At 63.1% G+C, this 26,741-nt stretch overlaps 1 protein-coding gene across 2 annotated transcripts in view; it reads left to right on the top strand.

Moving 5' to 3' along the window:
- Nucleotides 1–263: 263 nt before the first annotated feature.
- Nucleotides 264–26,741, top strand: part of GRID1 (glutamate ionotropic receptor delta type subunit 1) — a 640,626-nt gene continuing 614,148 nt past the window's right edge. Inside the window, exons 1-2 of one of the 2 annotated variants that reach the window (XM_077895250.1) lie at nucleotides 264–420; nucleotides 2,376–2,531. In XM_077895250.1, the coding sequence (XP_077751376.1) occupies nucleotides 342–420; nucleotides 2,376–2,531 (235 nt within the window). In that variant the 5' untranslated portion in view covers nucleotides 264–341. The remainder of the gene's footprint in view (nucleotides 421–2,375; nucleotides 2,532–26,741) is intronic. The other variant, XM_077895251.1, reaches the window with a different exon arrangement.

Here is a 26,741-nt window from a genome sequence, read left to right as displayed (position 1 = left end):
GGCTCAGACGCGCCGCGAGCCCGGAGCCGCCCGCCGCCGCCGCCGCCGCCGCCGCCTCCGGAGCCTCCGGAGCCCCGAGCCGCCCCCGCCTCCCGGCCTGGGCCCGGGCCGCCCGCCGCCGCAGCCGCCGCGCAGGGGAGCGCAGGGGAGCGGGAGCCGAGCGCAGGGGAGCGCAGGGGAGCGCAGGGGAGCGCAGGGGAGCGGGGCCGGCGGCGGCGGGCGGGCGCGGGGCTGGGCGCGGAGGACCCCGCGGGCTCGCGCTGCACCCGGGCCGGCGCCTCCCGCCGCGCCGCCCTCGGCCTCGCCCCGGCCCGGGCGCAGGAGCCGCGCGCCCGGGGGACATGGAAGCGCTGACGCTGTGGCTTCTCCCCTGGATCTGCCAGTGCGTGTCGGTGCGGGCCGACTCCATCATCCACATCGGTGAGCGCGGGCGGGGGGCGGGGGGCGCGGCGTCCCAACTTGGCGGTCGGCGGGCCCCGCGCCCCCCGCGCCCCCCGCGCCCCCGCGCGCCCCGCGCCCCCGGGGCTCCGGCCCCTGCGGCCTCCTCCGGCGCCCGGGGCCGCGCGTCCACACCCGCGCCCGGGCTCGGGCTGGGGCGGCGGGGGGCGGCGGCGGGCACGGCCCCGGGCGCGCCAAGTTGGCGGGGCGGCATCCCCGAGGCCCGGCCGGACCGGGCGCGGGCGGGCGGGCGGGCGGGTGTCGCCGCGGGTGTCCGGCCGCTGCCCTCGGAGCCGTGCCGGGCGCGCACGACCGTCAGCCTGTTAGAGTGGACACGGCGCCCGCCTGCCTCCCCGCGCGCGTGTGTGTGCGCGTGTGTGCGCGTGTGTGCGCGCACCTCGGGGGCTGTGTGGGCGTCTGTGCACCTGCCGTGGCCGCCGCAGCCCGAGCCCGGACGGTCCCGGAGTTTCCCGCGGCCCCGGTCCCGGTCCCGGTCCCGGTCCAGGTGGCGGCGGCGGTGGGGGGGAGCGTGGGCGGCGGGGGGTGGGGAGGACTGTGCGCGCCGAGCGGGAAGGGATGGAGGGAGGGAGGGAACAGGGAGGAGGTGGGGCGAGGCGGAGGGGGCGCGGGGGAGCGCGTGGGAGTCGGTGGCAACAGGGGGGGAATCCCAGGAAGTTGGGCCGGAGGGGGGGTGCCGAGGGCGGCTGCTCTGGGGGAGCCCCTCTGCAGTCGCCTTTCCGGAAGTTAGGAAAGACCAGCGAGCACAGAGAAACTGGGGGCTGGGAGGTGTGAGGAGGCAGGGATGATGGGACAGACGGGAGGGGAAGGGGGGAACTTGGAGGGAGGAGTGGTGAGGCACTAGGACCGGGCTTGAGCTTCGTGAGCTGCATCGCACCGCCCCCCCCACCCCAGGGCCCAGCACCGAACCCGCTTCCCACTCCGGGGAGGGGGGTCGGATCTGGCGGTCAGCATTGCGGCTCTGGGTGTAACGTGGAACCCGGGCCTCCCTCCTCCCAACCAGCCCCCAGCTCAGGGGGATCAGCGGGCCCACCCTGGGACCCTGGGGACCCTGGCGGCCCCGGCGAGGGTGGGGAAAGACTCCTGAGTTGCCCAGGCTGCAGGGCTGGGCTCTGGCGAATGGGACGATCTCCCCTGGAAGCGCAGAGTCGCCACCGAGGCGGTGCTAAGCGCGTAAAGGGCCAGCGGGAGGCTGCCCTGGAGATGTTCGTGGTTCTAGAAGGCCCTTTCAAGAGCTGTGCCATAGGAGCTCCTCAGCCCCACTAGGTCCAAAGGCGAGGGGTCTAGGGTACAGTCTCCTGTCCTCCCACATACACGCAGGAAGGAGAGGCGGGGAGGGATGGAGAGCAGGAGGTGGAGCCCCCGGAGCCAGGCTGGGAGCGACCTGCTGGTCATCCAAGGCCCCTGCGCAAACAAGCCCCCAGGCGCAGCGAACTCACTGTGGACCTGCTTGCTCAGCTTCTCTCGAAGGGGGATTTCAGGGCAGAAGGAAGTCATTCCATCGTGGGTTCGGGGCCAGGGACATTGCCCTGCAGGGGAACTTTCTGGCTCCTGCTGTGGGATTCACGGGGCCGTATCAGGGCATTTGGGTGCTGCCCGAGGCCACTCCGGCTTGGCTCAGTCCGTCGTGTGGGGCACGGCTGGGACGTGAGGTGGCTTGGTTGCAAGACACGTGTGTGACCTGGTGGCAGCATGTGCGGTGTGCATGTGTAACTCATGTCAACCGTGTGCACATGTGTGCTGTGTGGGGGCTGCACTCCCGCTGTGGTCGGCTGAGGCGAGCTGCAGCCCCAGCCTGAAATTCCCACCTGACAACCAGCTAACCTGCTGGCAGCGCGACCTGAGGGCCAAGGCGGGCTGGGGGGGTGGGGAGGGAGAGCCCCTCCTTGGGCCGAGTGGTAACCCCTCCTCTCCCGCAGGTGCCATCTTCGAGGAGAACGCGGCCAAGGACGACAGGGTGTTCCAGCTGGCCGTGTCCGACCTGAGCCTCAACGATGACATCCTGCAGAGCGAGAAGATCACCTACTCCATCAAGGTCATCGAGGCCAACAACCCGTTCCAGGCGGTGCAGGAAGGTGAGGCCCCAGGTGGCGGGGACACACAGGGGGTGGCGACCCGCTCGGCCGCGGGGAGCCCCCAGTGCGCCCGGGCAGGGTGCGCGTCATCCGACCCACCCCACCAAGTGGTGGTGAGCGGGGCCCCCTGCGGGGCGCGTGGCGCTGAGCGTGTGGGTGCGAGGGCGCCCCGTGCTGCCCGCGCAGGCGTGTGTGGCGCAGGCCCGTCTTTGTTGCCTGTTTGCGGGTGGGCGTGCCTGCGAGCGGGGTACCTGCGTCGTGCACCCCGACCTCCAGGGGCTGCGGGCTTGGTGTGTGAGTGGGGAGCGCCCGGAGCTGGAGCCCGCCGTCCCCGAGCCTGGAGCACCACCCGGGGGCGCGGTGTGTCGTGCCCCGCGGCCCCTCCGGGCTCCTGGCCCTGCTCCTCCTCCCGCTTTGGAGGAGCTGCTCTCGGTCTCGCCGTCCCTGCCGCGGGCGGAGGCGCTGTCGCCTGGGCCAGAGGTGGGCGCTGTTTGACCAGGAAAGGAGCGCAGCTGGGCCGGGCGGCTTCGGGAATCCTGGTCCTGCCGCTGTGCCGCCGGGCTGCAGCCTCTGCCTTGGGTCCAACCCCTGGCGGGGCGACAGGTGTGCGGGCCGCGGTCGCCACAGCGGCACCCTCTGTGGCACCCTCTGTCGTCCCCTTCTCCTTCTCTCGCTGTGACCAGGCTCGAGGCCGGGCTCTGGGACCCGAGTGTTTCCTGCCCGGTGCCAGCCACCCTCCCGGTCAAGGGCCTGTGGCGCTTTCCACTCCTGGCACTTGCTGCCTTTCCTTCTTGGCCTTGCTCCCCAAATCCCTAGGTTGACTCAGGCCCTGACCTGGGAGGGTGGAGATGGGGGACGCAGCTGGTGGCACAGGACTTGGGATTCCTCTCAGGAGGACCGGCAGGACAGTGGGTGTAGGGAGGAGGGGGGCTAGCTCAGGGTTCTAGGCCAGCTCCCCATCCCCAGCCCCATTCTCCGTGTCGCATCCTTCTGCTGCCTGGGGTCATATGCTGGCTGCTGGGCTTCTGGGCACCTGCAAGAGTAGGGCAGTCCGTGTCCAGAAGGTCACAGCTGGTGCTGGGGAGAACTTTGTGCTAGAAGGAGGTCTGCGGGAGTCTCTGTTGTTGGGTGCAGAGGAGGGGAAGGCTCACCTAGCTGTGAGCCCTGCAGGCCTAAGGAGGTCTTGAGATGGGGGTACAGACCTGTGGGTCTGAGTGTTTTTGGAGTAGCCGTGAGTGGGATGAGGCCAGCGGTGCCTATTGTGGGGTCTGCTGCTTCCAGCCTCAGGAGATCTCCATTGGCTGATGTCCACTGAGGTATGGGAGGGAGGATCTGTGTCCTTTGGTGTCTGAGTAGCCTACCAGCAGTCCCTGTCCCCCCCTCAACCCCGGGACTTCTCTTCTGTGTGCCCCTCTTGCATCTCCTTGCAAGTGTTTGCTGGGGGCTCCAGCCAGGGCGAGTGAGCCCTCCTTAGGCAGAATGACCCTAATTGGGGTGGGGATCGGGGGTGATGGACTTCTCCAGTTACATGCCACAGTTTTTACACTGCCTTCTGCTCCCCTGACACTGTTTTGATATGTTTTTCTCTGTGGACAGTCAGTTTTTGTGCTTCAGAGTTGAGGACACAGGTGGAGCATTTCTGTGCTCCCAGGGGCTCCCAGCTCGGTGGAGATCTTGCCTGTGTTTCCCACATGCTGTTTTGGCTCCTCCTCATTCCCTGTTGACATTCCTTGCTTCCTTTGACTTCCCTCTGCCGTGTGGAGTACTCCAAGCTCGTTCATTTTGCTTCTGGATGATGCCCAACCCCCGCCACCCTCCCCCCACCCCATCAGCAGGTCCCCAGGGAGTGAAGATAATGCTCTTGCCCAGGGTTACAGTCTCAGGCAGGTAACACACATAGGCGAACCGGGCAGCTGGACTCTGCAGGGCCTGGAGTGCGGGGTCTGGAGAGGTCATCACTGTTAAAAGGAGCAGCTGTTACACGGCTTTAGATGATTTTACCATTTGGGAATGAAAATCCTAGGGTTGTAGATGAACTGTTTTTTTTTTTTTTTTTTTTTTTTTTTCCTGAGAGGAGCCCCAAATCTGAACCTTTTTGTAAAATCTGATTTCTAACGGTTGTCAACTAATCAAGCAATTTAAGCAACACAGTGCAAACCAAGCAAAACACACTTACGGGCCATTCAGCCTTCAAACCCCAGTGTACCTTTGTCCTGGAGACACAGGGCTCCTCTGAGGGCCCGTTTGCGGTTGACACCTTGCTTTTCCGGATCTCTATTTTTATGATTGGAAAGATGTTTCAGGCTCCAGGGATGGCAGGTTGACAGCCTCAGGGGGTGTGAGAGGGAGGGTACGTATCTATCCAGAGGTATGGAGCTGGATTTTGATGACCGAGGGACATCTGAAGCCATCCAGGTAGAAGGATACTGGCCAGGTGTTGCTGGGCTGCCTGCTGCCCATAGAGTGCGTGCTGGTTAAGGCTGGCATGCGCTTTCCTCTGACTAGCCGTGTGGGCAGAAACCCATGACCTTGCACAGCCCTTGGGTATCTACAAGGGACGAGAGCACGCAGCCCCTCGAGGGCTCAGGGAGTGCAAAGCCGTGCTCAGCGGCTCCTTCTCCCCAGCTTGCTGGGGAGGCCCTCAGCTCTCCGCAGGTCCCTCCTTCTGCGCTCTGGGATGCTGTCCATCTTGTGGCCTGGTCCTGCTTGGTGGGCACCTTCTCTGTCTCCTGGACCTGGACAGTCATTGCCGCAGGCTGTGGGTGGTAGACATGGTTTGGGTGGCAGAGGAAAGGACTTCTGGGTGGAGGGTGGACGCTGACGGAGGGCAAAGGCACACCGGGGCTCTGTGTCCATTGTGGACTGGACAGGCTCCAAGTGGATCCCCCCAGCGGGCTTTGGATTGAGGTAATGCTGCCTCCATTTGGCCGGAGTGGCAGCGCCATGCAGGGACAAAAGCTTGGTTGCCGGAGCCCCAGAAACTGGGTTAAAATTCCTCTTGCCTCATTGGTAGTATGATCCTGGGGGGTGGCCCGGCCCCGCCTTGAGCTTCTGTTCACGTATCTGTTAAAAGGAACCAACCATAGTATCTGGCTCCTGGGATCATCGTGAGGATTAAATGAGATGAGACATGTATAAATTGTCTGCAGATCGCCTGTGAAAGGTGTTCAGTAAACACGAATTCCCTCTCTGTCCCTTGACCCAACTGTGAATCCATCTCGGCTTCTCTTGAGGCTGTTGATATTTCCAGCTGCACCACTTCTTAAGCTGCTGAATTCCTTGAGAGCAGACTCTCGCTGACCTTTTCATTTTCAGCATTTTGCTAAACGCCCCCCCCCCCCGATTATAAAAGAAATGCATCGCTACAGTGAGCATGAATCAATTAAAGAATGGAGAAAAGGAAAAGGCTATGCACGCTCTTTATATAAAATATGGAAAGTACAGAAGAGCATCACGAAGCAGAACAGAATGCTTCAGAATTTTACCAGTTAGTTCCTTCTAGTCTTTTTTCACTCCCTGTATTTTGTAAGTGCTGAGAGCTCCTGTTCTGTGTCACCGGATAGCCTGTTTTTTTTTTTTTTTTTCATTTAACATCTTACTGGGTTTTTCTGAAATCGCTGTAAAGTACGTGTAAACACTACTTTTAGCGGCTGCATATATTTTACGATATTCAAGACAATGTATTTTTTTTAAAAAAATAGAATCATTTCCATGCTGAGATATGCTTAAGTATTACCGAAGAGAACAAGAGAATCTGCTTTGTTGGTCCTGAGATTTACACCTGCAGTTTCTTTGGTCTGATTTTTTTTTTTAAGGTTTTATTTATTTATTCATGAGAGACACACAGAGAGAGGCAGAGACACAGGCAGAGGGAGAAGCAGGCTCCATGCGGGGAGCCTGACGTGGGACTCGGTCCCAGGACCCAGGATCACTCTCTGGGCCGAAGGCGGCGCTCAACCGCTGAGCCCCCCGGGCTGCCCATTCAGTCTGATTTCTGTACAAGCTCCCAACAAACTGCCTTTTGAGACACTTGGTCAGTTGATGTGAGAGAATGGGTCCCGTTTAATAGAAATATGAGTTTGATGAGGATTTGAAGTTAGCAAGCGGTAACACCGCAACAATGTTTAAAACGTGTCTTGGATGGAGCTGGCAAAGTTCGTCTTAACAGTCAGTGAAAATTTGCCTTCTGGGTGCGAGAAGAAACACTCGTGTGTCAAAAAAATTTCATATTGTCTTAAACCGTTTGCCAAGAAGATTATATGAGCGCGTAGATGCATCGAAGAAGTGGCTGAGCAGGAGCGTTCTCCGTCCGCGGCATTACCTTCTGGAAGTAAAGGGCCTGGGTTATTGGTTACATAGTAGACATGTATCCCTCATAGGAAGGAGAACAATTTAGGGAAGAGGAAGGAAGGAGAAATGTACGCGAGGCACTCTTCATTTTTTTTTTTTTTTAAAGATTTTATTTATTTATTCATGAGAGACATAGGGGGAGAGGCAGAGGCAAGGCAGAGGGAGAAGCAGGCTCCCTGCGGGGAGCCCTACATGGGACTGGATCCTGGGACCCCGGGGTCACGCCCTGGGCTGCAGGCGGTGCTAAACCGCTGGGCCACCCGGGCTGCCCTGCACTCTTCCTTTTAATGACAATAAGCACAGAAGTGTTTTAGGGATACAGGGTCAAAGATTACCCAAGTATAGCTTTGGTGTTCGTAGAATAAAACAATGACACCAAGAAATAAGATGAGGATAAAATGGGAGTGAAGCCTGGTGAGGTTGCCGATGTCCGCCTGACGGTCTTGGCCACTTTGTGTTGGTCCCTCCTGTGGTCAGCCTGCCCCTCCCGGGCCTGCTGCTGCCTGGACACTCTGCTAGGTGTCCCTCTCTGAGCTTTGATGCCCCTGGCATCTTCCTTGGCTTCTGTTCAGGGGGGCACAGCCAGTGAGGCCAAGTCCTCGCAGACCTGCTGGCAGACCCGCTTCTCTCGGGGGGAGCCTACTCGGTCAGTGCCCCGGGGACCCCGGCCTCCCTGGCGTGACGTTAGTGATGTCGTAATGGTGCCCCGAGGCCCACGCCATCCTCCCGTCCACTCGGCTGTATTGATCTTCCCCGGGTGCTGAGACAAGCTTTGCCACTCGGTTAGCTGGTTAAAAGCAGAGATTCCTTGTCACGGTTCTGAGGTCCGAGGCCTGATGGATGGAGGTCTCGTTGGGCTAAAATCCGGATGCCGGCCGCGTGAGTTCCTTCCGGAGGCTCTAGGAGGGTGTCCGTTTTCTTGCCTTTCCAGCTTCCAGCGGCCGCCTACCCCCTCAGCCCCGCGCCCCTTCCTTGGCTCCCACCTGCAAGGGTGGGCAGGGCCCTTCTCGCAGGTGTCCCTCGGCCCCCACCCTTCTTCCTCCTCCTCGCCAGCACCCTGTGACTTCCCTGGGCCCGCCTGGACCATCCAGGATGCCCTCCCTGCCCTAAAGTTGGCCGATGAGCAGCCTTGATTCTCCGACATGAAGCCCAACGTATCCCCGTGGCGGGGATCAGGATGTGGGCGTCTTTGCGGCCACCGTCCCGCGACCACGCTGGCAGAGCCGGCGGTGCCCGTCGTCGCCAGGGTGCGTCGTCCCCCTTCCCTTCCTTCTGCACGGCGGCCTGCTCTCCAGCCCTGCTGGAGTCACGTGGGCCTGTGGCCACGTTTCCACATGGGCCACCTTGCCCTGGAGATGGCCTGCTGCGGGCCTGTGGCCTTACTCGAGCTCTCTGGTGACGTAGTGACATCCTTCCTGGGCCTGGAAGCTGCTTGTGCCTGAGGAAGTCCCAGGGAAACCTGCTTTCCCCAGAGCCGGACGGTGAGGCCCCAGTGTGTGCCGCCACGCAGGCCTGTACCCCCTTCCTGTCCGGGCACGTTCTCAGGCCCTCCCGCCTCCCTCACGTCATGCCTGGGCCCACCTGGGGTCCAAGGCGGTGCCTGTGCAGAGGCCATGGGCTCTTCTCGGCCCCAGGCGCGTTCTTGTGCGGGACAATGGCTGTGGCTGCAGGTGGCGGCAGGTGGTCACTAGAGGCGGCTGGGGCAGGGAACCATCTAGTCCCCCTGACCACTCACCAGCCTGTGGCTTCAGCATTCTCCTTCACTCTGGGGTCCACAAATGCTCACTTCGGAGACCCCGCTCCTGCCTACCCACATCCTTGTGGTTTGGGTTCTGGGGGCTTCCCCTTAGCATCCCCGTTGCTGTGGCCTCACCCTTCCTGCCCCCAGATTGGGTGGTTGGACGTAACTGGCAGCGAATAGATGGGCACCTGATGCCAGGCGAGCGGGTTGGAGCCATGTGGGTCCGGGTGACACGCGTGTCCTCCTGCTGCCTCCAAGCTTGGCAGTCACCTCCCCTGGAGACACAGGAGCTGTCCCGGCCTTCCCGCCTGGAGCCGTGGGCTGGGTCTCCAGGTGTCTTGCAGAGGACGGCGGGCACCCAGAGCTGTAGCCTGTAATGGCGGAGAGACTTACCCCGCATTCTTGTAGTTGTGAGGTCCCCGGCTTTGTCCCTTCCTCCTTCTCAACTTGGCCGTGCTGCTGCCGCCTAAACACCTGGATCGCGTAGCCTGTATTGCTTCCCCCCGAAGCCCTTATGACCCAGGTGGGTCCCTGAATGTGACTCTTCTGAGGCTCGGCTGCCCAGGCCCCTGCCCGCTGGGTGTTCTGCGGTTCCCTCATATCAGCTAGGAAGACCGAGCGACGTTGTCGTGACAGACAATCCCGATGCTTCAGTGGCTTTAACGTAACAAAAACGTGTCTCCTGCTCGTGCTGCGTGTCCAGCCCTGGTCGCTGTGGAGTTGGGCTCGTCGTGGCCGCTCGGCTTGAATATTGCCAGTTGCTGTGCCACATGGAAAGGGGCCCTGGGGGGTGGTTCTCAGGCTGGAGGGGACGCCGGTCACTTCTGCTTTACAGCCTGGTGGACAAAGCGAGTCATGTGGTTCCACTGGGGGTCTAGGAAGCCCAGACCTACCGTGTGCCCGGAAGGAGGGACAACTAGAGAGGTTTGCTGAGTGACGGAAAAGTCCTCGTGTTTCCTTGGTGGCTCCGTAAAACAACAACAAAGACACAAAACACCCCAGACAGCTTTGGGTATTGGGTCCTGGTGGGGCCAAAGCCGCGGCTCCTGTGGCTTCCCCTTTGCCCATGCACTCAGCTGTCGCCTGCTCTGGAAAGCTCGGGCTTCGGCATGTGGGGTGAGCGGGGGTGGCCAGGAAGCCTGGGTTCCCGTCCCCCCCAGACTCTCAAAAGAGAGCCAGTCTCGTGTGTGCCCATCTTGTCGTCTGTGAGCCGCGGATGGGACGGGCACAGCCTCAGAGGACTTGGGTCGCTGCCTCCTGAGTGGCCGGGGCAAGATGGGCGAGCAGGCCTGCTCGTTGCCGGGCCCACCCCAGGGGCCCCGTGCAGCCGACCGCCCCTTTGCCCTCTGCCCAGGCCCCCCTGCCCGCGTCCTCCCCCGGGGGCAGCTCTGGCCGGCTCCAGCCCTGGGCTCGGGCCAAGGGCACGGCTGCCGTGGGCCGGGCATCCTGACAGGCCTGGGGCCCAGGGAGGCATCTGGGGCCATGTCCAGGGTCCCATCGGCTGGGTTCTGAGACCTTCCTTCCCACCTATGAACAACCGCATTTCTGGCCAGTGGACATGGATGGGGGCGGGGAGCCGCGATGCTCGGTTCCGGGCCGAGGCGTGGGCCGGGTAGTGGGCGGTGGCGAGACGGCCCTCTCCGGCTTGTCTCTGGGTCCAAGCTGTGGGCGAGGCGGGCTCCCGGGGGTGGCGCCAGGACTGCCCGCTGGGCCCCAGGGTGGTCTTCAGCGCGGGCTGCAGCCCCTCCCGGCAGCCCTGGGGCACGTGGCCCTGGCTGCTGCTGTCCATGCGTCCGCGTCCTCACATCAGTCTTTCCCTGGCCCCAGACAGGGGTGGCGGACCCCCAGGTGCGCTGCTGCCTGCCCGGCCTGCTCCCCGCCGCTGCCCAGCCTGGCCCTCCTGCTCCCCACGCGGGAGTGGACGAGATGCCCTGGGGCCACGGTGGGCATGGGGGCCTCGTGCTTCCACTGCGGACCCGGGTTCTCAGCCCTGCTGTGCCGCCCGACCCTGGGCAGGTGCCTCCTCAGCAGGCGGCGGGGTTGATGGCGGGGAGGCTAGCTGGACGGTCAGGCGGGAGAGGCCCCGTACTGCCCCGCCAAGGGCCGAACAGAGGCGCGGTCCCCGCGTGGTCCCACGGGGAACCAGCCCCCTCCTGGTTCCGGCCTGGGTGGGGTGGGCTCCCCAGGCCCCGGCAGCGCTTGGGCAGCGTGGAGCTGGGGTGGTCCTCGCGGGCGGCCCCGGAGGACGCATGTAGACCTCTCGGCTCCCATGGAGCTCGCTGGGGCCATCTCCGTGGGCCAGGGCTCAGGGCTCTGCAGACCGCCGTCCCACGCTGTCACTGTCGCGCGGCAGCTCTGCTCCTTGGCCTGCAGCCTGCCTGGCCCGGCCGCCTGCTCCATGTGGGCGGACAGGGGTCAGGCCGGTCCCAGTTCAGATCCCGGCTCTGTGACTCCCTAGCTGGGTCTTGAAAGGTCACTTGCCCCCATCGGAGCCTCAGTTGCACACCTGTGGAGTGGGGCTGCCTGGCGTTGTGCGGACGGGTGTGGAGGGGTCTCGCCAGCAGGGAGGGGCTATGGCAGGCCCAGCCCCACGGTGGCCCAGCAGGAGCGCTCAGCCTTGCACGGGGTACTTAAGCGCGGGCGGGCACGTAGGGTGCGCGGGTGGCCTTTGCTTTTCCTGTGTCCTGGCACCGTGGTGAGGGTACATGACACCCCCTGGTCTCTGGGCCCCCTGGGTGCTGCCCCCCCATTGGGGCAGGGACGCGGGCCCTGCAGCCGGCCCCTGCCTCTGCTCCTGGCCTGGGGCCGGGGGCTTTCTTGTGTTCTGTGGTCTGGGTGCGGGCAAGACAGGGAGGGCCGTCTCCTAGGCCCCGGCCTGGGCTCCCCGGGTCTGCCTTGACCGTGTCCTTTCGGGGGGCTGGCGCCCCAGCGGGGTGACCCGACCGAGCTCTGAGCTAGGTTTGGTGGCCTTCTGTCCTTGCCAGGCCTGCGGACGCCTGATGCTGCTGCCCCTCAGCCCCTGTTGGCTCCCAGGGTGCCTGCCATCGCCCGCCCCTCCCTGGGGCTCTTGGGGTCCCAATGAGCCCGTGGGCCGCCCCTGAGGCCTGCAGGCTGCCAGCCTGTGGGTACGTTTGTCCCTGTCCCTGAGCCCCCAGCGGGAGCCTTGGCTTGGGTGGCTCAGGGCCTCTCCTGTGCTCCTGTGTTTGGTGACATCCCCTGGAGGCGGTGGGCCGTGGGAAGGGATGACTTGGTCTCGTGCCTTATTATATCCTCAGTTCCAAGGCAGGGACGTGCGTGGGAAGCGGTCAATAAGCACCATTTTCCCTCCGTCCTTGGGGGGAGCCCTGGGTGGGTACGTGGTCCTGTTCCTGGGACCCTGGACGTCACCCCAGTGGGCGCTTGTTGTGGTTGGTCAGGAGGAGGCTGTGGGTGGCTGCCACGTGGCCCCTTGGTGTCATGGCAGTGGGGTGAGGAGCAGCCCCCCGGGGTCCCGGCCATGAGGGTCGGCAGGTGTCACCGGGTTCTGGTGTCTGGAGCCGGAGGAGGGCAGGCACGGCCGAGGCCAGGGGAGGTGCGGAGGGGCAGGGCTGCGCGGGCACCCGGAGATTCGTGCAGCGGAGACTTCACCCCCGGTGTGGCGGGTTCTGGAATAGGGTTTTGGGAGATGGTCAGGTTAAGATGAGATCTTGAGGGTGGGCCCTCATGGTGGCATCGGATGCAAGGCCGGAGAACTGGCTGTCTCCTGCTCCCGGCCCCGCGCCCGGCCCCTGCATGCTCCCCGCCTATGCCCCCGCCTCAGCCTGCACCCGGCCCTCCGCGCCCGCACGCCGCTGTCCAGGCGGCACCCGAGCCACTGGAAAACAACCAATGCTGTCATCTCCCCCTCTGGCTGGAACCCTCGGGGGCTCCAGACCCTCGCCAGAGGTGCGGCTCCCAGGACCCCGGCAAGAGCGGGCCCCGGCTGCCTCCCTTTTGCGCTCCCCTCGGCCTCTCCGCTTCAGCCGTGGTGGCTTTCCTCCCGTCTCTCCAACGGGGACGCCTGCCCCTGCCCCGGGGCCTTTGCACATGTTTGTGTCTGGCATCCGGAAGGTGTTTGAATGACGGGCTCTGTCTGCTCCTTTCGGTGGCCTCAGGTCTCAGGGTCCTGGGAGGCCCCTTGGGCACCGCCATCCCCGATCCAGGCCTTCTTCGCGGGCTTCCCACCTGCACCTGGAGGTGTCTGTCTTCCCGAGCGTCGTCAGCTCTGTGGGGGCAGGGGAGCGTCGGCCGGGGCCAAGCCCGGTGCCTGGCCCTGCTCGTGGGTGCTCGGCAAGGCTCCTTGGGTGGCCGACGGGATGGGGGCCCAGGGGCCCTGCCCTCCGACACCCCTGCGAGCTCACAGCCCTGCCTTCAGCCTTGACGCTTGTCGCGTCTATAGCAGCCCCCAGCCCACTTGTGCCAACGCATCTCCTCTGCTCGGCTTCCTCCTGCCAGGAGAAGGGGGGGCCCATGGCACAGCCTCTCCGTGGCCGCGGGCGCTTCTACGGGGTGTCCAAGGGTGCGGTGCAGGGGGCCCAGTCACCAGGAAGGGTTCTTGCACTCACTGGCCAGAGCCAGAGGCCGTGTCAGGAGAAGGCCTTTCCTGACCCGAACTGCTGGGGCAGGGGTGAGGGTGTGCACAGGGGCGAGGAGGTGGAGGGGGCTGCGCAGGGGACTGGAGGCGGGAGGTGGAGACTGGGCTGCAGGTGCCGGCTGTGGGGCCTGTGGCTGGCAGGGTGTGGGGGCTGAGCCAGAACCCGTGTGTTGTTATTATTATTTTTTAAAAAGATTTATTTATTCGAGAATGAGACAGCAGAGGCAGGGGGGGTCTGCTGGGCCAGGCTGTGGAGCTCCTGCCCAGAACCTGAACTTCATTGGGGGCAGGACAGCAGGTGCGCGGGGCTGGTCAGGACTGGTGAGCGCCTGGGGACCTTCTGGACGGTGACATGCGGCTGCACGGGGACCACAGGCCTGCCCTGTCCTGGAGCCTCCCCGTACCCCCTGGTGCCTCCCCGTCCCCCTGGAGCCTCCCCACCCCTGGTACCTCCCTGTGCCCCCTGGAGCCTCCCTGTGCCCCCTGGAGCCTCCCCGTGCCGCCTGGTGCCTCCCTGTCCCCCTGGAGCCTCCCCGTGCCCCCTGGTGCCTCCCTGTCCCCCTTGGAGCCTCCCCATGCCCTGGAGCCCCGCCATACCAGCAGAGAAGGCCGGCTCTCCCCCCTGCCTCGGGCCTCGGTCTCCGCGTCAGCTTGCAGTCCCAGCTGGGCAGGTTCTTCAGGAGGCCTCCCTGGCTGCTCTGCTCCCCTGGCCTGGGCCTCCTGTCCTGTGACCCCTGTCGCGTCGTGCCGCCGCCTGGCAGCGCTGCCTGCGGGGTTCCTGGCATATGCGGGGCTGGAGTCCTGTCCTGCCGTGTCCGTCCCTCTGGTATCACACGTGTGGGCCGCAGACACCTGCGGGAGTGCATACACGTGCGCCCTGCTGAGCTCACGGACATGCGCCTGCAGGCTGGCTGAGACCCCAGGGGTGGGTGGGCCCAGGGGTTGCCTCCCCAGGGAGCCCCGTCCTGGGGGAGCCTGTCTGGGGGCCTACTAGGGGTGTGCTCGGGGTCCTGGTGGGACTGTGGCAGGGTGGCTGAGCCCGGGTGCCCCCGGGGGGCTGTGGAGAGTTCCTGCCTCTCTTGGCCTAGAAGTTGTTGCCCTCACACATTTGTGGGAATTCTAAGCCGAGTTCCCTAACCTCCTGTCAGGAAAGCCTGCTGGGGTCTGAAGCCACCCTTCGTATTAGCCACGTTCATCGTGTGGGCGTTAGGAGCCCCAGTGCTGGCCTCAGCAAAACGGGGATATTTACCCACCCAGAGGTCATGTAGCTTCAGGCGTGGCTGGATCCAGGAGCTCTGCGGTATCCTGGGACTCTGCTTCCATGTCTGTATCCGTGTTGCTCCCCCAGTGCTGGGTGGGCTTCCTTCCTGGGCTGCCCACCCGATGCCTCACCAGCCCAGCGCCCCCATCCTGCCCGTGGGGAGAGGCTAACAAGAGGCTCACAAGAGTCCCTGGATGGCTGCTCATCGGTCTGGCCTGGGGGTCGGCCCCTCCCGGGGTCCGTCCTGTGCCCATGGAGTGGGTGTCCTGCCTGGCCCGGCCTGTGGCTGCCCCAGCCCCTGTGCCAGGAGTGAAAGGGGTAGAGCGGGTGTGGCGGTGCAGCCCAAGAGGACGATGGATGCCGGCCCTCAGCAGCCTGCTGCCCCAGGGGCTCCCCTCTCTCCTCTGGGAGACCCCAGACCGCGCTGCCTGGAATCCTCTCTGGGGCAGGTGGGACTTAGAGGGGCAGGAGCCGGGGTCGGAGCCCTGGGCTGTGCCCACGGTGGGCAGGGGGGAGAGGAGGCCGGGGGTCCTGGGGGTCCTCCCGTGCTGGCCCGAGGGAGGAGGAGGGAGGCCGTGGGTCAGGTGTGTTGACACGTAGGACACAGCCATCTGAGCTGGGGGCGGGATTTGGGCCGTGGCGTGAGTGGGGGCCAGCCTGGGGTCAGTGCGGCGGGGTGGGAGGGCAGCAAGCGTGGCTGGGCCTTGAGCCCTCTCCTCCCCAGGGTCGCGAGGCCCCCATAGGCCTGGTGAGACCTGGGCTTCCCCATCCTGCCGGGAGGCAGTGCCTCATTCCCAGGAGGTGGCGCTCGCTGCTCCCTGGGCTCGTGCAGCTCCTGGGGTGACTGCGGTCCTGTCCCTCCCGCTGGGTGTGATATGAACACCCTTCCCTGCAGATGGGAGCAGGGGACCCATCTTGGCCGGATACCCTCGACCCCTGCTGTTCATGTAGCCGCAAGCTGGGCCTTGGCCCTAGATGCAGAATCACCTCCCTGGCTAGTCTGTTCTATCCCCACGTCACCCGTGGCCTGGGCTCCCGCTCCCTTCTCCAGATGGCCCATTGGAGGCCACCCCTGGGAGCTGCCTCCTGGAGGGAGGGCGCCCGGGCTGGTGGCCAGGGACCTGGCCTCGCCCCATCCCCGCCCTGGCTCTGCTCATGCTTCTGCCCAGTGGGGCCGTTGCCCCCGATGTGGGGCCGCCGCCGCAATACTAGGAGCTGGGGGGTCCTCCCGGCCAGGGCTCCTGTGGCCTCCAGGCTCACCTCTGCCCCGCTCTGGATGACCGAGGGAACAAGACCCTCTGCACCGTGAGGCATGGCCCCGGCCCTGCCCGATCCCCAGGGGCCCCCGACGGTCTCGTTAGGCGGCTGGCTGTGTGGGGAGGGTGACCCCTGCCTCAGTGGTCAGGGCCCTGGAGGCTGGACCCGGGAGCAGGCCTGTGCCCCACTGCCCTCCAGATACAGGCCGGGGCGGAGGTGAGGCCGGGCGGTACCTAGTGGATTACAGTTTGCTGCACTCAGTGACAGCTGAGTGATTAACTCAGCTGGAGGAAGCAGGTGGTGGGGTCAAGGAAGACCCACGAGGCCCCTTAGGAGGTGCGGGGGCCCGCCCCGCCGAGGGAGAGGCTGTGCCATCCTGCCTGCTGCAGCCGCGGACCTGGGTTTACGACGTGATCCGGGCTGCCGGAGAGTGAAGCCAGCCCGGGAGACTGCTGTGCTGTCCAACCTGGCCTGGCCTTGGGGGCAATCACGGGAGGCTTTCTGGAAGCAGTGACTCCCGGGCCAGGTCTGAGTAGGGAGCAGGGGGCTGGTCACGTGAGGAAGGGGAGGCCCGCATTCCGAGGGGTGGCTTGGAGGTGAGGAAGAGTGGGATCAGTGAGCTGAGCAGGGTGATGCACAGCGTGGAGGAGGAGGGTCTTGATGGTGCGGTGGGGTCTGTGGGGGGTCTCAGAGCTTCCTCTGTGGTCCTGGAAGTGGCCCAGGTTTGGGGACTGAGCCCGCAGGGCAGGCCGGGAGTGTAGGCTGTAGACCTTGGGGCCCAGAGCCACACTCCTACGTCCAGCTGAGCCGGGGGGAGAGATGGAGGGGGTCGGGGAGCACGAGGGGACAGTCCGCTCCCTGTGCCCCCTGCCTGTATGTGCTCTGGTCCCAGGGACTGAGGACGGGAGCCTGTCCTTGAGGATCCCGCATACAGACCTGGCCATTATTGGAGATTTCAGGGTCGCGGCATGGTGTGGCCCTGCCCCATAGCCCGGTTCCTGTTTCCATGCCCACCGCTGCCTGGACACCCGTGGGGAGGACAGGAGGGTGCTAGGCTCTTCTGGGAATACACCGCCTGGCCCCTTCTGGGCTGGGGGAGCGGGGCCCAGAGCCCCAGATTCCTGCTGGTAGGTGAGGTAGCTGCAACCCAAGCTGGGCCTTGCTTGATGACACTACTGTAGGTGACGAGAGTCCCTGCATTTCACAGAGTCAGCCTGAGGCCCCCCTGCCCAGGACCCAAGCAGAGCCCAAGATGGGCAGACGCATGGCAGCGTCCTGGGCAGTGGACCTGAGGGGATGGGCGGTGTGGACCAGGGAAGGAGGGAGAGCTGGTCACTGCCATGGGCAGCTGCAGTCCTCCCCATCGGGACCGTCCAGGGAGCCACGGAGACTAGCTCTTGGGTCGCCTCCCTGCCCGGGGGAAGGCGGAGGGGAGTGTTTATCCAGTGGCCAGCCCCCCAGTGGTCAGCGTGGTCCAAGGGCGTCCGTCCCCAGGTCTGTGCAGCAGCCTGGCTGGCTGGGCTCCTGTGGGCGCCTCATGCGGTGCCGGGGGGCGGGGCTGCAGGGGACGCGACCTGGGCCACCAGCATCGTCTGGATACTCAGATTTGGTCAGACTTTTTAGGATGACCTCGTGGTGAAATGTCAGGTGTCAGGTCAGAGACTTTCCTGCAATCAGTTCCCGCCAGTCCCCGTTCCTCCCGCAGCCTCTGGCCTAGTGGGGGGCACACGACGGCCCTTGGCCAGTTCTGATGGACACGGTCAGGGAGGAGGGGGAAGGATGATGGCAGGTTCCAGAACGGCCTTTGACACTGGACTGTAACCCGGTTGGGCTTGAGTTCCTGCGGCGCTTCCCATCGGCCTGCGAGCCTTGGCACCTTCGCTCCGGTTTCCTGGCTTCTGTTTCCTTGCACGTGAGACGGTGACGCTCCTGTCTACCGTGAAGACTTGTCCACTGTGTCCCGCAGAGCTGCATCTGAAGAGCACAGGCACGCAGCAGGCGCCCGTCACGCCTCGCTTCCCCGCCCGCCGAGCCTTGAGCCCGTGTGGGGCTTGGAAGGCCGACGGCTGGACTCCTTCCTGGCCAGCAGGTGAGCTGACGGGTGCTTGGCGCCACTGGGGTCCTTCATCGCAGCTCTGGGCCGTGCTCCTCCCGGTCCTGCGTTTCCCTCCCCAGACGCTGGGCTCCGGTGGCAGGTGCCCTGCTCACGCTGCTGGCGAGGAGGCCTTCGCGACATCTCATCCAGAATGTGCAGCAGTGGAGGGTGGGTGCGTGCGCGTTCTAATTCGTCATTTTACGGTAATTCAAAAAAAAAAAGACCTCAAGATACTGGTTTTCTTTCCATTAGTGAGCTGGTAGCAGACAGGAAAGCCCACTGTCTTTTTATAATCGGATTTAAATTGTTTTTAATTACACAGCCCATATTCTCCCAGTAACATACCATCTCTGTGAGTTAATGGCCTTTGAAATCTCTCTTTGTTCCTTACCCTGTAGATACAGATTTTTTTTGTTGTTAAATGATTTATTCGATACATAGAAATTTAGAGGATTAGCTGTGGGGTCGATTCGGAGGAGTACTGGGCGGTTCGGTCACTGTAGAAGAAGGTCAATCAACGCCTGCGGAAAAGGCCACCCGGATCCTGGGTGGGGTTCTGGGCACCCCGGGGCAGGGCAGGGCTTCGAGAGCACAGGTGACTGCGGAGCTGCCGCGGGGGGACGTTCCTGTGAGTTGCTCAGAGCCCTGCAGCGGAGACGGGACAAGGGCACGTCCGCCCCTTTGTTCATTTCCTGGGCGCCCGCGGGGGGCTCGGCCCTGAATCTGGGGACGTACAAAAGGGGCCAAAAGGGGCTCAGGAATGGTGGGATCTCTGGGGTGGACCGTGTCGCTCCGTTTGACTTCCTTATTTTTCCCCCCTGCCAGGCTTTCTGAGCATAGGGATGTGGCTCGCCCGCCTTAGCAGAGGCGCCAGATGGCGGACACCTGTTCCCGCCACCTGCTCGGGGGCGGGGCAGCTCGGAGGGCTGTGATTGGCCGGCCGGGGGTCATGTGCCCATCCACGACCCAATCAGGTCTAGCAGGGCTGGGGGCGGCTCAGCCGGAGTCACGTGCCCGCCTGTGAGCCAATCAGCGCTTCGGGGGACGTGGCATGTTTCCGAGGGGCCAGGTGCTCGCGCCTTTTCGATGCTCCATGGAATCGGAGGGAAGCAGGTGCAAGGGGAGAGGGGAGGCTGTTAGGACGAAGGGACAGGGTCACCCAGGCGGTAAGCGGCACAGTTGCCACCAGCATGGGACTGTGTTGTCCTCACCACGCTGTCTTGAGGGCTGACCTGGGCTCCCCTTGGCTCAGGACAGCACCTGCTACCCTTACCGCTCGGGGGAGGGTCCCAGAGGTGGGTTGGTGTCCCCCCCCCCACCCCACAGGGGTTCTGTGCTGGTCCAGCTGGGGCCCAGCTGTGGGGACCTGGCTGTCCCTTACAGGACAGCGGCCCTGGGGGCATGCCCTCGCCACTGGCTCCTTGGCACACAGGTCAAGAACTGGGGGCCCCCCAGGTCCTGCCCGACTGTGGGGCTGCCTCGCCCACACCCAGCTGGGAGGGGTGGGCCGGCTCCCTGGGGGCCTCTCTGGGGGGCGTGGGGACACGTTCTCGGTGGCTGGGCTTGTGGTCACCCTGTTCACCGATTGGTCAGGCGGTGTGCACTGGAGTGGGCCAGGCCGCCAGCCGTGGTGTACGACAGGGTCTTTCTAGAATGTGTACAGATCAATGGGCCACACTCGCGTGAAATAAAACAACTGTCAGAAATAATTTGTAGACACGTTCCCGTGGAGCCAGGCCTGGTTATGACTTTGCATGTTGCCTCCCGGCAAATGAGGTTTGTCATTTAATCATCACACTTTAGTACCTATTACGAAGGCCGGCCCTGAAGCCGGGCAGGGAAGGAGCACCGCTGGGCTCTAGGCACCTAGGGGGTGTGGGGCGGGGGGTAGCTGGCCTGTGTCTGGGAAGGCAGGGAGCTGATGTGGGTGGCAAGTAGCCCTAGTTGTCACAGTGGGGATGTCATCATGGGGGACCAGGCTGTGGATAGACTCGGATTTCTTCTTCAGCTGCCTGCTTGGGCTCTAGAAGAGCACCTGAGCCACCGGGCTCCACGTGCTGTGACTCTGCCCAGGAACAGCGATGCTCCCGGAGGTGCTCAGGCCCTGCCCTCCTGTCTCAGGTGCCACAGTTCTCTGTTCCATCACCAAACCCTTTCTGAAGCCTAAATGCGTGCTTGGCCTGGAATTAGGGGCCAGGGATTACAGGGAGATGAACCTTTAGCATTTGCACCTGCTATCCTGATCACCACTACTGTTTACTAATGTGGGCACGTATACGTTTTATTTTTATTTTTTTTATTTTTATTTTTTAAATTTTTATTTACTTATAATAGTCACACACAGAGAGAGAGAGAGAGAGGCAGAGACAGAAGCAGGCTCCATGCACCGGGAGCCCGACGTGGGATTAGATCCTGGGTCTCCAGGATCGTGCCCTGGGCCAAAGGCAGGCGCCAAACCGCTGTGCCACCCAGGGATCCCGATACGTTTTATTGTGAGCACGGTGACACACACCTTCCAGACACGGCCTCGGACTGAGAAGCCCAGTGGCCACAGTCCTAGGAGGGCGACTTAAAGTTGTCTGTGGCCAGCATAGGCTTCAGAGAGATGGTGCAGCCCCTGCCACCTTCCCGGCTCTGTTGAGGCTGACATTTGTGATCAACAGTTGTGACAGTCGCGTGACCACTAGATTCCTGTCCTTCCACTGGCTGGTGAAGACTCATGGAAACCACGCTCAGCCTAACCCGGGGTGGCCTCCCTCACAGTTTGCTCTGGGCCAGGAACCGGCCAGGTGTCTGTATCTCTGTCCCATTTTATCTTTGTAGGCCCCCATCCCCCTGGGGGGACAGGGAGGGGAGGGCCCTCCTGTCGTCTTCGGAGAGGCAGCTGTGGGAGGGGCAAGGAGTTGGGAATCAGAGGCTTCTAGAGAGCTGTTCCTGCTCTCTCCCCTGTGTGCCATCCACTAGGCATCTCTCCCCAGCTCCCATCTTGGGTGGGGGCCTGCCGTGTGGGCGGGGCCCCTGCGCTGGGTGCTGGGGATCCTGTAGTTGATGGACTGACTCATGAGCTCGTGTCATTTTTCTCCGTGTAGACAGCCATAGCTGCTTTCCAGGGCTGATGAGGAATCAAATGAAGGAGCTCTGCACAGCTCGTTCCGTAAACTGTCGTGGGAGAAACAGGCTCGGCAGTTGCACACACTGTAGCCCAGGTAGATGCTTCCCCTGGAGACATCACTGTATGCGTGGGTTTCGTTAAGGCTCTGAGAAGTCCTGCAGTAAAGGGGCCTGTTGGCCTGTGTGAACTCTGCGTTTGTGGGCTCGGTTGGATGGGACTTTCTTTGGCAACGCCCTTGGTAACAGCCTGAGTATCTGCTGCTTCACGGAAACCCGTCTGGACATGCAGGCGGCATATGCAGAATACCGCCCAGAGTGCTCTGTGCCTGGAGGTGCTCGGTCACCGTGTGCCGCCCCCACCTCGGTGTCCGGAAGGCGGCAGAGGGACATAGCCGGCCCCGTCTGCCCCCGAGTCAGCGTGGTGGGGCCCACAGTGGCTGTCACTCCGATCTCAGTGGCTACAGCTGCGGAAGGCGAAGGCAGTTGGATGCTGGGAAGGCCGGGGGTGATTTGCCCGCGCTCTGAGCGGGACTTGGGCAGCATCGGGGTGGGCGGGCCGGGGGCCGCCGGTTCCTGGCTGCGAGGTCTGCGCACCGCGCCGGAGCAGGGCCCGCGGAGCTCCCAGGCCACATGCCTGTTCCGGTTGGCAGCATGTGCTGCTTGGCGGTTGCCCTGTCGGTGCCACTAGCTGGAGTGGGATGGCAGAGGGGTTAAAGGCCCGTGCGCTGGAGGGGACGTCCCCGTGGCCACTGAAGTGGGAAGGGACTGAGGGCCCGGGAGTTTCAGCACATGCAGCCACCTCCACACGTGCCCTCCAGCCACGGGGCACGGGCAGAGAGCCTCAGTTTACGTCTGCGGAACACGGGACCGCCGTGCATAGATACTGCATTGACCCAGGGTGTCCCCGAAATCCTGCACGGGTGAGAATCAAAATTGGGCTTTGGAGCATGAGTAGGAGTTTCTGGTGCACGTACAGCAGGAGGAGGGCGTCCAGGCGGGTGGCACTCCACGTGCAAAGGCATGAATCAGGTCCGAAGGACCCGCCCTGTGATGTGAGCCGCTTGGGACGAGGCACAGGGGCAGCAGGAGGGCCGGGTGAGGAACCGAAAACCCTTGTCCCTCGGGTCGGTGAGGGCAGCCCGGGGGATGTGTTCCCGTAGGAGAAGACACACCAGGGAGGGAAGCACGGTGTATCGGGAGGCGGCGGCGCCTCTGCCCCCATCCCGCTCTGAACAACTGGTTCACTTCATCCTGACAGGCAGTCGCGGCAATAAATGAAGGAGATGGAACGTGTTATTTTAATTATATACTCTCACCACCTAATTATAATTTTAATTGATATGTGAGCAGGTGCTGTGCTCTTCAAAGCAGTTTAAGGCGGGCACGTTCCCTGGAAAAGGAGCACAGGTTGTTCTGTTCATTAGTCAAGCAGATGGATGGGCTCCAGGGGCTGGGAGGGGGCCGTGGAGGCTGGGGGCCAGGGGAGAGCAGCTTTTGCCCTAAGGGGTGAGGGGGTGAGGGTCCTGCCCTGCACAGGCTGAGAGGAGGTGAGAACAGAGGGGAGGGCAGGAGGAAGGGAGGGAGGAGCAGGAGAGAGGATGGCGGGGGAGGGGTAGGGCAGGAGGAGGGCACCTTGGTGATGCCTGGCATGACATGAGAAAGGGGGGAAGGAGAGGGGAGAAGGGAGGGGGAGGGGAGAGGGGGAGAGGGGAGGGGAGAGGAGGGAGCAGAGGGGAGGGCAGGGGGAGGGGAGGGCAAGGGAGGAGGAGAGGGGAGAAGTGGGGGAGGGGGAGAGGGGAGGGCAGGGGTGAGGAGAGGTGGGAGAGGGGAAGGGAACCTGGGAGTGCCTGGCATGATATGAGAAGGAGGGTGGAGGAGAGCGAAGGGGAGAGGAGGGCAGAGGAGGGGACCCGGCAGTGCCTGGCATGACATGAGAAGAGAGGGGAGGGGGAGAGGGAAGTAGAAGGGGGGAGGAGAGGGAGCAGAGGGGAGGGTAGGGGGGAGGAGGGGAGGGGTGGGGGGGAAGGGAGGGGAGGATGGAGGAGGAGGAATGGGAGGGGACCTGGAGGTGCCTGGCAGGACATGAGAACAGAGGGGAGAGCAGCAGGAGGGGGGAGAGGGAGAGGGAAGGGCAGAGGGAGGGCAGGGGAGGGGACCCGGCGGTGCCTGGCACTGGCAGGACTTGAGAAGAGAGGGGAAGGGGGAGGGGAAGGCAGAGGGAGGGGACGGGAGGGGAGGGGAGGGGAGGGGACCCATTCATTCCGTCTACTCAGCCGATGTTTCCGGAGAGCTCCCTGGTGAGGCTCAGCGCTGGGCCTGGGCGCAGGGGATGCCAGGCCTGCGGGACTCCTCCCCTCTCCCGGCTGGTGGGGGTGTGGGACTGAGTCACTGCAATCAGGGACCACGTGCGAGGTTGCTGCAGGAGGGCACCGAGCGGGGCAGAGGCGGTGTCGTCTGGGGTGCAGGGGAGGCGTCCTGGAGGACCCCTGACTTGGGTCCTGACGTGCGGTTGCAGTTGGCTGCTGCCTGGCTGTGGTGGCGGTGGTGGCCTGGCTGGGTGGGGCGCCGCGGGCTGCGCCTCGGCTGCGGGGATCGCTGGCACCACGGAAGGTCTGGGACTGGGACCGGGGGGTGCGCAGAGTTGGGTGGTGGGGGTGCCCCGCGGGTAGGAGTGATGCCTCCACGTGGCCACGGACACCTGCGGGGCGACGTCATGGGACTGGTGTTTCCGGGAGGTCACCCTGGTGGATGGCAGGAGGGCAGAGAGGGACTGCTGCATCACGTGGCAGTTCTTCGTCAGGTTGTTCAGGCTCAGCCCTCCCGTGAGGCGGCTGCACCCGCTAACGCTGTCAGGCTTGCAGGGTCCGCCCCTCACCTTGTGGCCTTTGTTTTGGTAATGACCATCCCACCGGACATGAGGTCTCATCGGTGGTTTTCGCTTGCCTATTCCTGCTGACGGACGACGTCGGGCACCTTTTCATGTACTTGTCGGCCCCTTGTCTTCCTTGGAGCGATGTCTAGTCAGGTCTTGTGCCCACTTTTCTGGGTTATCAGTATTGTGGTCATTGTCCATGTTGTTTGTTGGCTCCTGAGACACACAGACCAATGGGACGGTGCAGAGAGCCTAGGGATGAGTGTGTCCCCCTACGGTCACCTGGTTGACGAGGGTGCCAGTGATCCGCAGTGGGGAAAGGATAGCCTGTCCGGCCAGCAGTGTTGGTAAAACTGAGTGTCCACACGCAAGACAGTGACACTGGGTCCTTAGGTTACCCACACACGGAAGTCACCAAATCAACTCACAATGGGCTTAACCGTAAGACCCGACACTGCGGAACTCATGGAAGAAAGCAGGGGGAAAGTTTCATGACCTGCGTCTCGACAGTGATTCATACACGTGACCCCAGAAGTATGGGCAACACAACGAAAGATAGACAAACGGGACAACATCAAAACTTACAGACTTGGACGGGAAAGGAAGCCGCCACCAGCGGGGAAGAGGTGGCCCATGGACGGGGAGAAAATATGTGCGCATCACATTACCTAATACGGGGTTCGCTTCGGAAATACATGCAGGGCATGGCTTCTGGGAGGCTCAACAGCAGGCAGTCTGGGGGTCCACACCCGGCGCGGGGAGGCCCGGCCTCCATCCCCGAGTCAGAACGCCTCGTTGGGTCTGCAGGGCACCCAGGGGTCTGCTGGGCCTCGCCTGGAAAGGCCTCCCTGCTGGCCCTGCCCCGGCCCAGGCGGGCCCTGCCCCTTTCCTTCCCCTCCCCAGCCTCGTGAGGCTGGTTCACTGGGCGACTGAGCCTCTCCCTGGGTGGGGGTGGGGGGACTCAGGAAGCCACGGAGGTCGTGTCCTGAGGGGGCTCACGGGCACACCCCTGATGGAGGCTCTGATGCCCGACTCCCCCGGGAGGGAGGGGAGGCCTGCCCGCTAGCTTGGGGGCCGGGGGCCAGGGCATCCTGCAGGGGCTGCACGGGGCCGGGGTGGAGCCAGGGGGAGCCATGGAACTGAGCCCACGGGCGGCGAGCAGTCCCCCATGGTGTGCTGGTTTGCACTGGAGGAGGTTCCCTCCCAGGGCTCTGGGCCCTTGGGGCTGGGTCCTGCCGTCCCAGGACCTGGAAGGCGGGGTCCACCAGTGAGACTCGGCCTTGGGACAGGTCGGGGCACAGAAGGTGGCACGCACGGGTGGGGCGATGCGCCCTCTGACCTCTGACCCGAAGGCAGGGCCCAGAGCTCGGCCCTGGGGGGCGGGGGGGGCATGGCAGCCGCGGACCCTGGTTCTCAGGGTGCCATGTCGGGCGCTCCCTCTCCGTCTCCCCGCCGGCGCCCTGCACGCGTGGTGGGGGACGCTCAGGGACGTGGCCCAGGGCGCGGGCAGGTGAGCCGGGCAGCCGCGTTGCTGTTTCACTTCAGAGGTGGGGGGGGACGTTGCCGCGTGTGTCCCCGCACAGGGAGGAGGATGGGCGGCCACAGTCGCTGAGGCCTCGGTGCTGGGGCTCGCTGTCTTGAGCGGGGGCTCTGGGACCCGCCTGGCGGTCCTGGCGGCAGGACTTCGGGCCGGGGGGGCGGTGCTCGGTCCTCGGGGGCTTGGGGGCCTGTGTGGTTCATCCTTGATCCCAGGCCCTGCTCTGTCAGCGCTTGGCAGCAGGAGGAGGTCGGGGCCCCCGACCGGTGGCGGGCGGGGGGCTGGGGTGAGAGGGTGAGAGCAGGGCCGGGGGCCTGCAAGGGGCCACACCCACAGCTGCGGGCCTCGCGCCGTGTCTCTGGGCCCCACAGAAACGGCGTGTCCTGGGCCCGGGTAGGTGCCGAGAGCCCTGGCGCCCTCGGTCCTGAGTTCATTCTCAGATTGTGAGAGAACCTGTGGGGACTCTCCTAGTGGGATGACGGGGCCCTGGCCGTTTGCACACAAAATGTTTCCAGAAATTTTCTGATTGTAAAAGCGATACATCGGCTTCAAAGAAAAATTAGGACCTAATGAAAAGCACAAGAAAGTAGAAAAATGTTGCCAGGACCCCGACCATGCAGAGAACTGCTGTTCACACCTTCTGGCCTCCGGTCTTCGCGAACTCCCCTGCTGTAGGGTCGAGCTCGTCCTCTTAGTTTTGTCTTGGACCTCAGCACCTGTTTCTCTGACGGTCACAAATAGCACACAGATACGTTTCAGTATAAAGGAGTGAAGAATGATGAAAAGAAGTAAAAGTCCCATTTCTCTCCTCGGAGGGGAAACTGAAGTCCATTTGCTCTATATGCTTCCAGAACTTTCTCTTGGTATTGACATGGATGCACACAACAGAATGGAATACAGGGCGGGCATTTCTAGGAAACCTTTCAAAGTCCTATAAAGCAAACAGTATCGCCCGTTTTTCGAAAGTCCGAAGGACACCGTTTTGCTGTTTATGAGAGATCGACGTTAGTATCTATTTTGCTGAGCTAAAGGAGGATTTTCCCCTTTACGAGAACAAGCCATAACTGTACTTACGTAGGCCTTGGGTGACATCGAAGTGACATTCTGGGAACTTTTGGAAACTAGGGATAACTGCATGGAGTTTTGTGTGTTTGGAATATATGAAGAATGCTGACGGCCCATATTCTTGCTCATTTTCATTCCCTGGTGTGTATGTCTTGGTGAGCTCACCGTGCTATTTCCTATAAATCTATCGCTTTTTTAAACAGAGGCTCATAACATGTTCCCCCGTTAATAAATATTTATTGTGGATTTTTCACAGTTACAAACCATATTGTGATTAAAATTCTTACACATGCCTCTGAGTATTAATCT

Source organism: Canis aureus, chromosome 4 (assembly GCF_053574225.1).
Source record: "Canis aureus isolate CA01 chromosome 4, VMU_Caureus_v.1.0, whole genome shotgun sequence".
Taxonomy (NCBI): Eukaryota; Metazoa; Chordata; class Mammalia; order Carnivora; family Canidae; genus Canis; species Canis aureus.
This window is presented reverse-complemented; position numbering and strand designations above follow the sequence as displayed.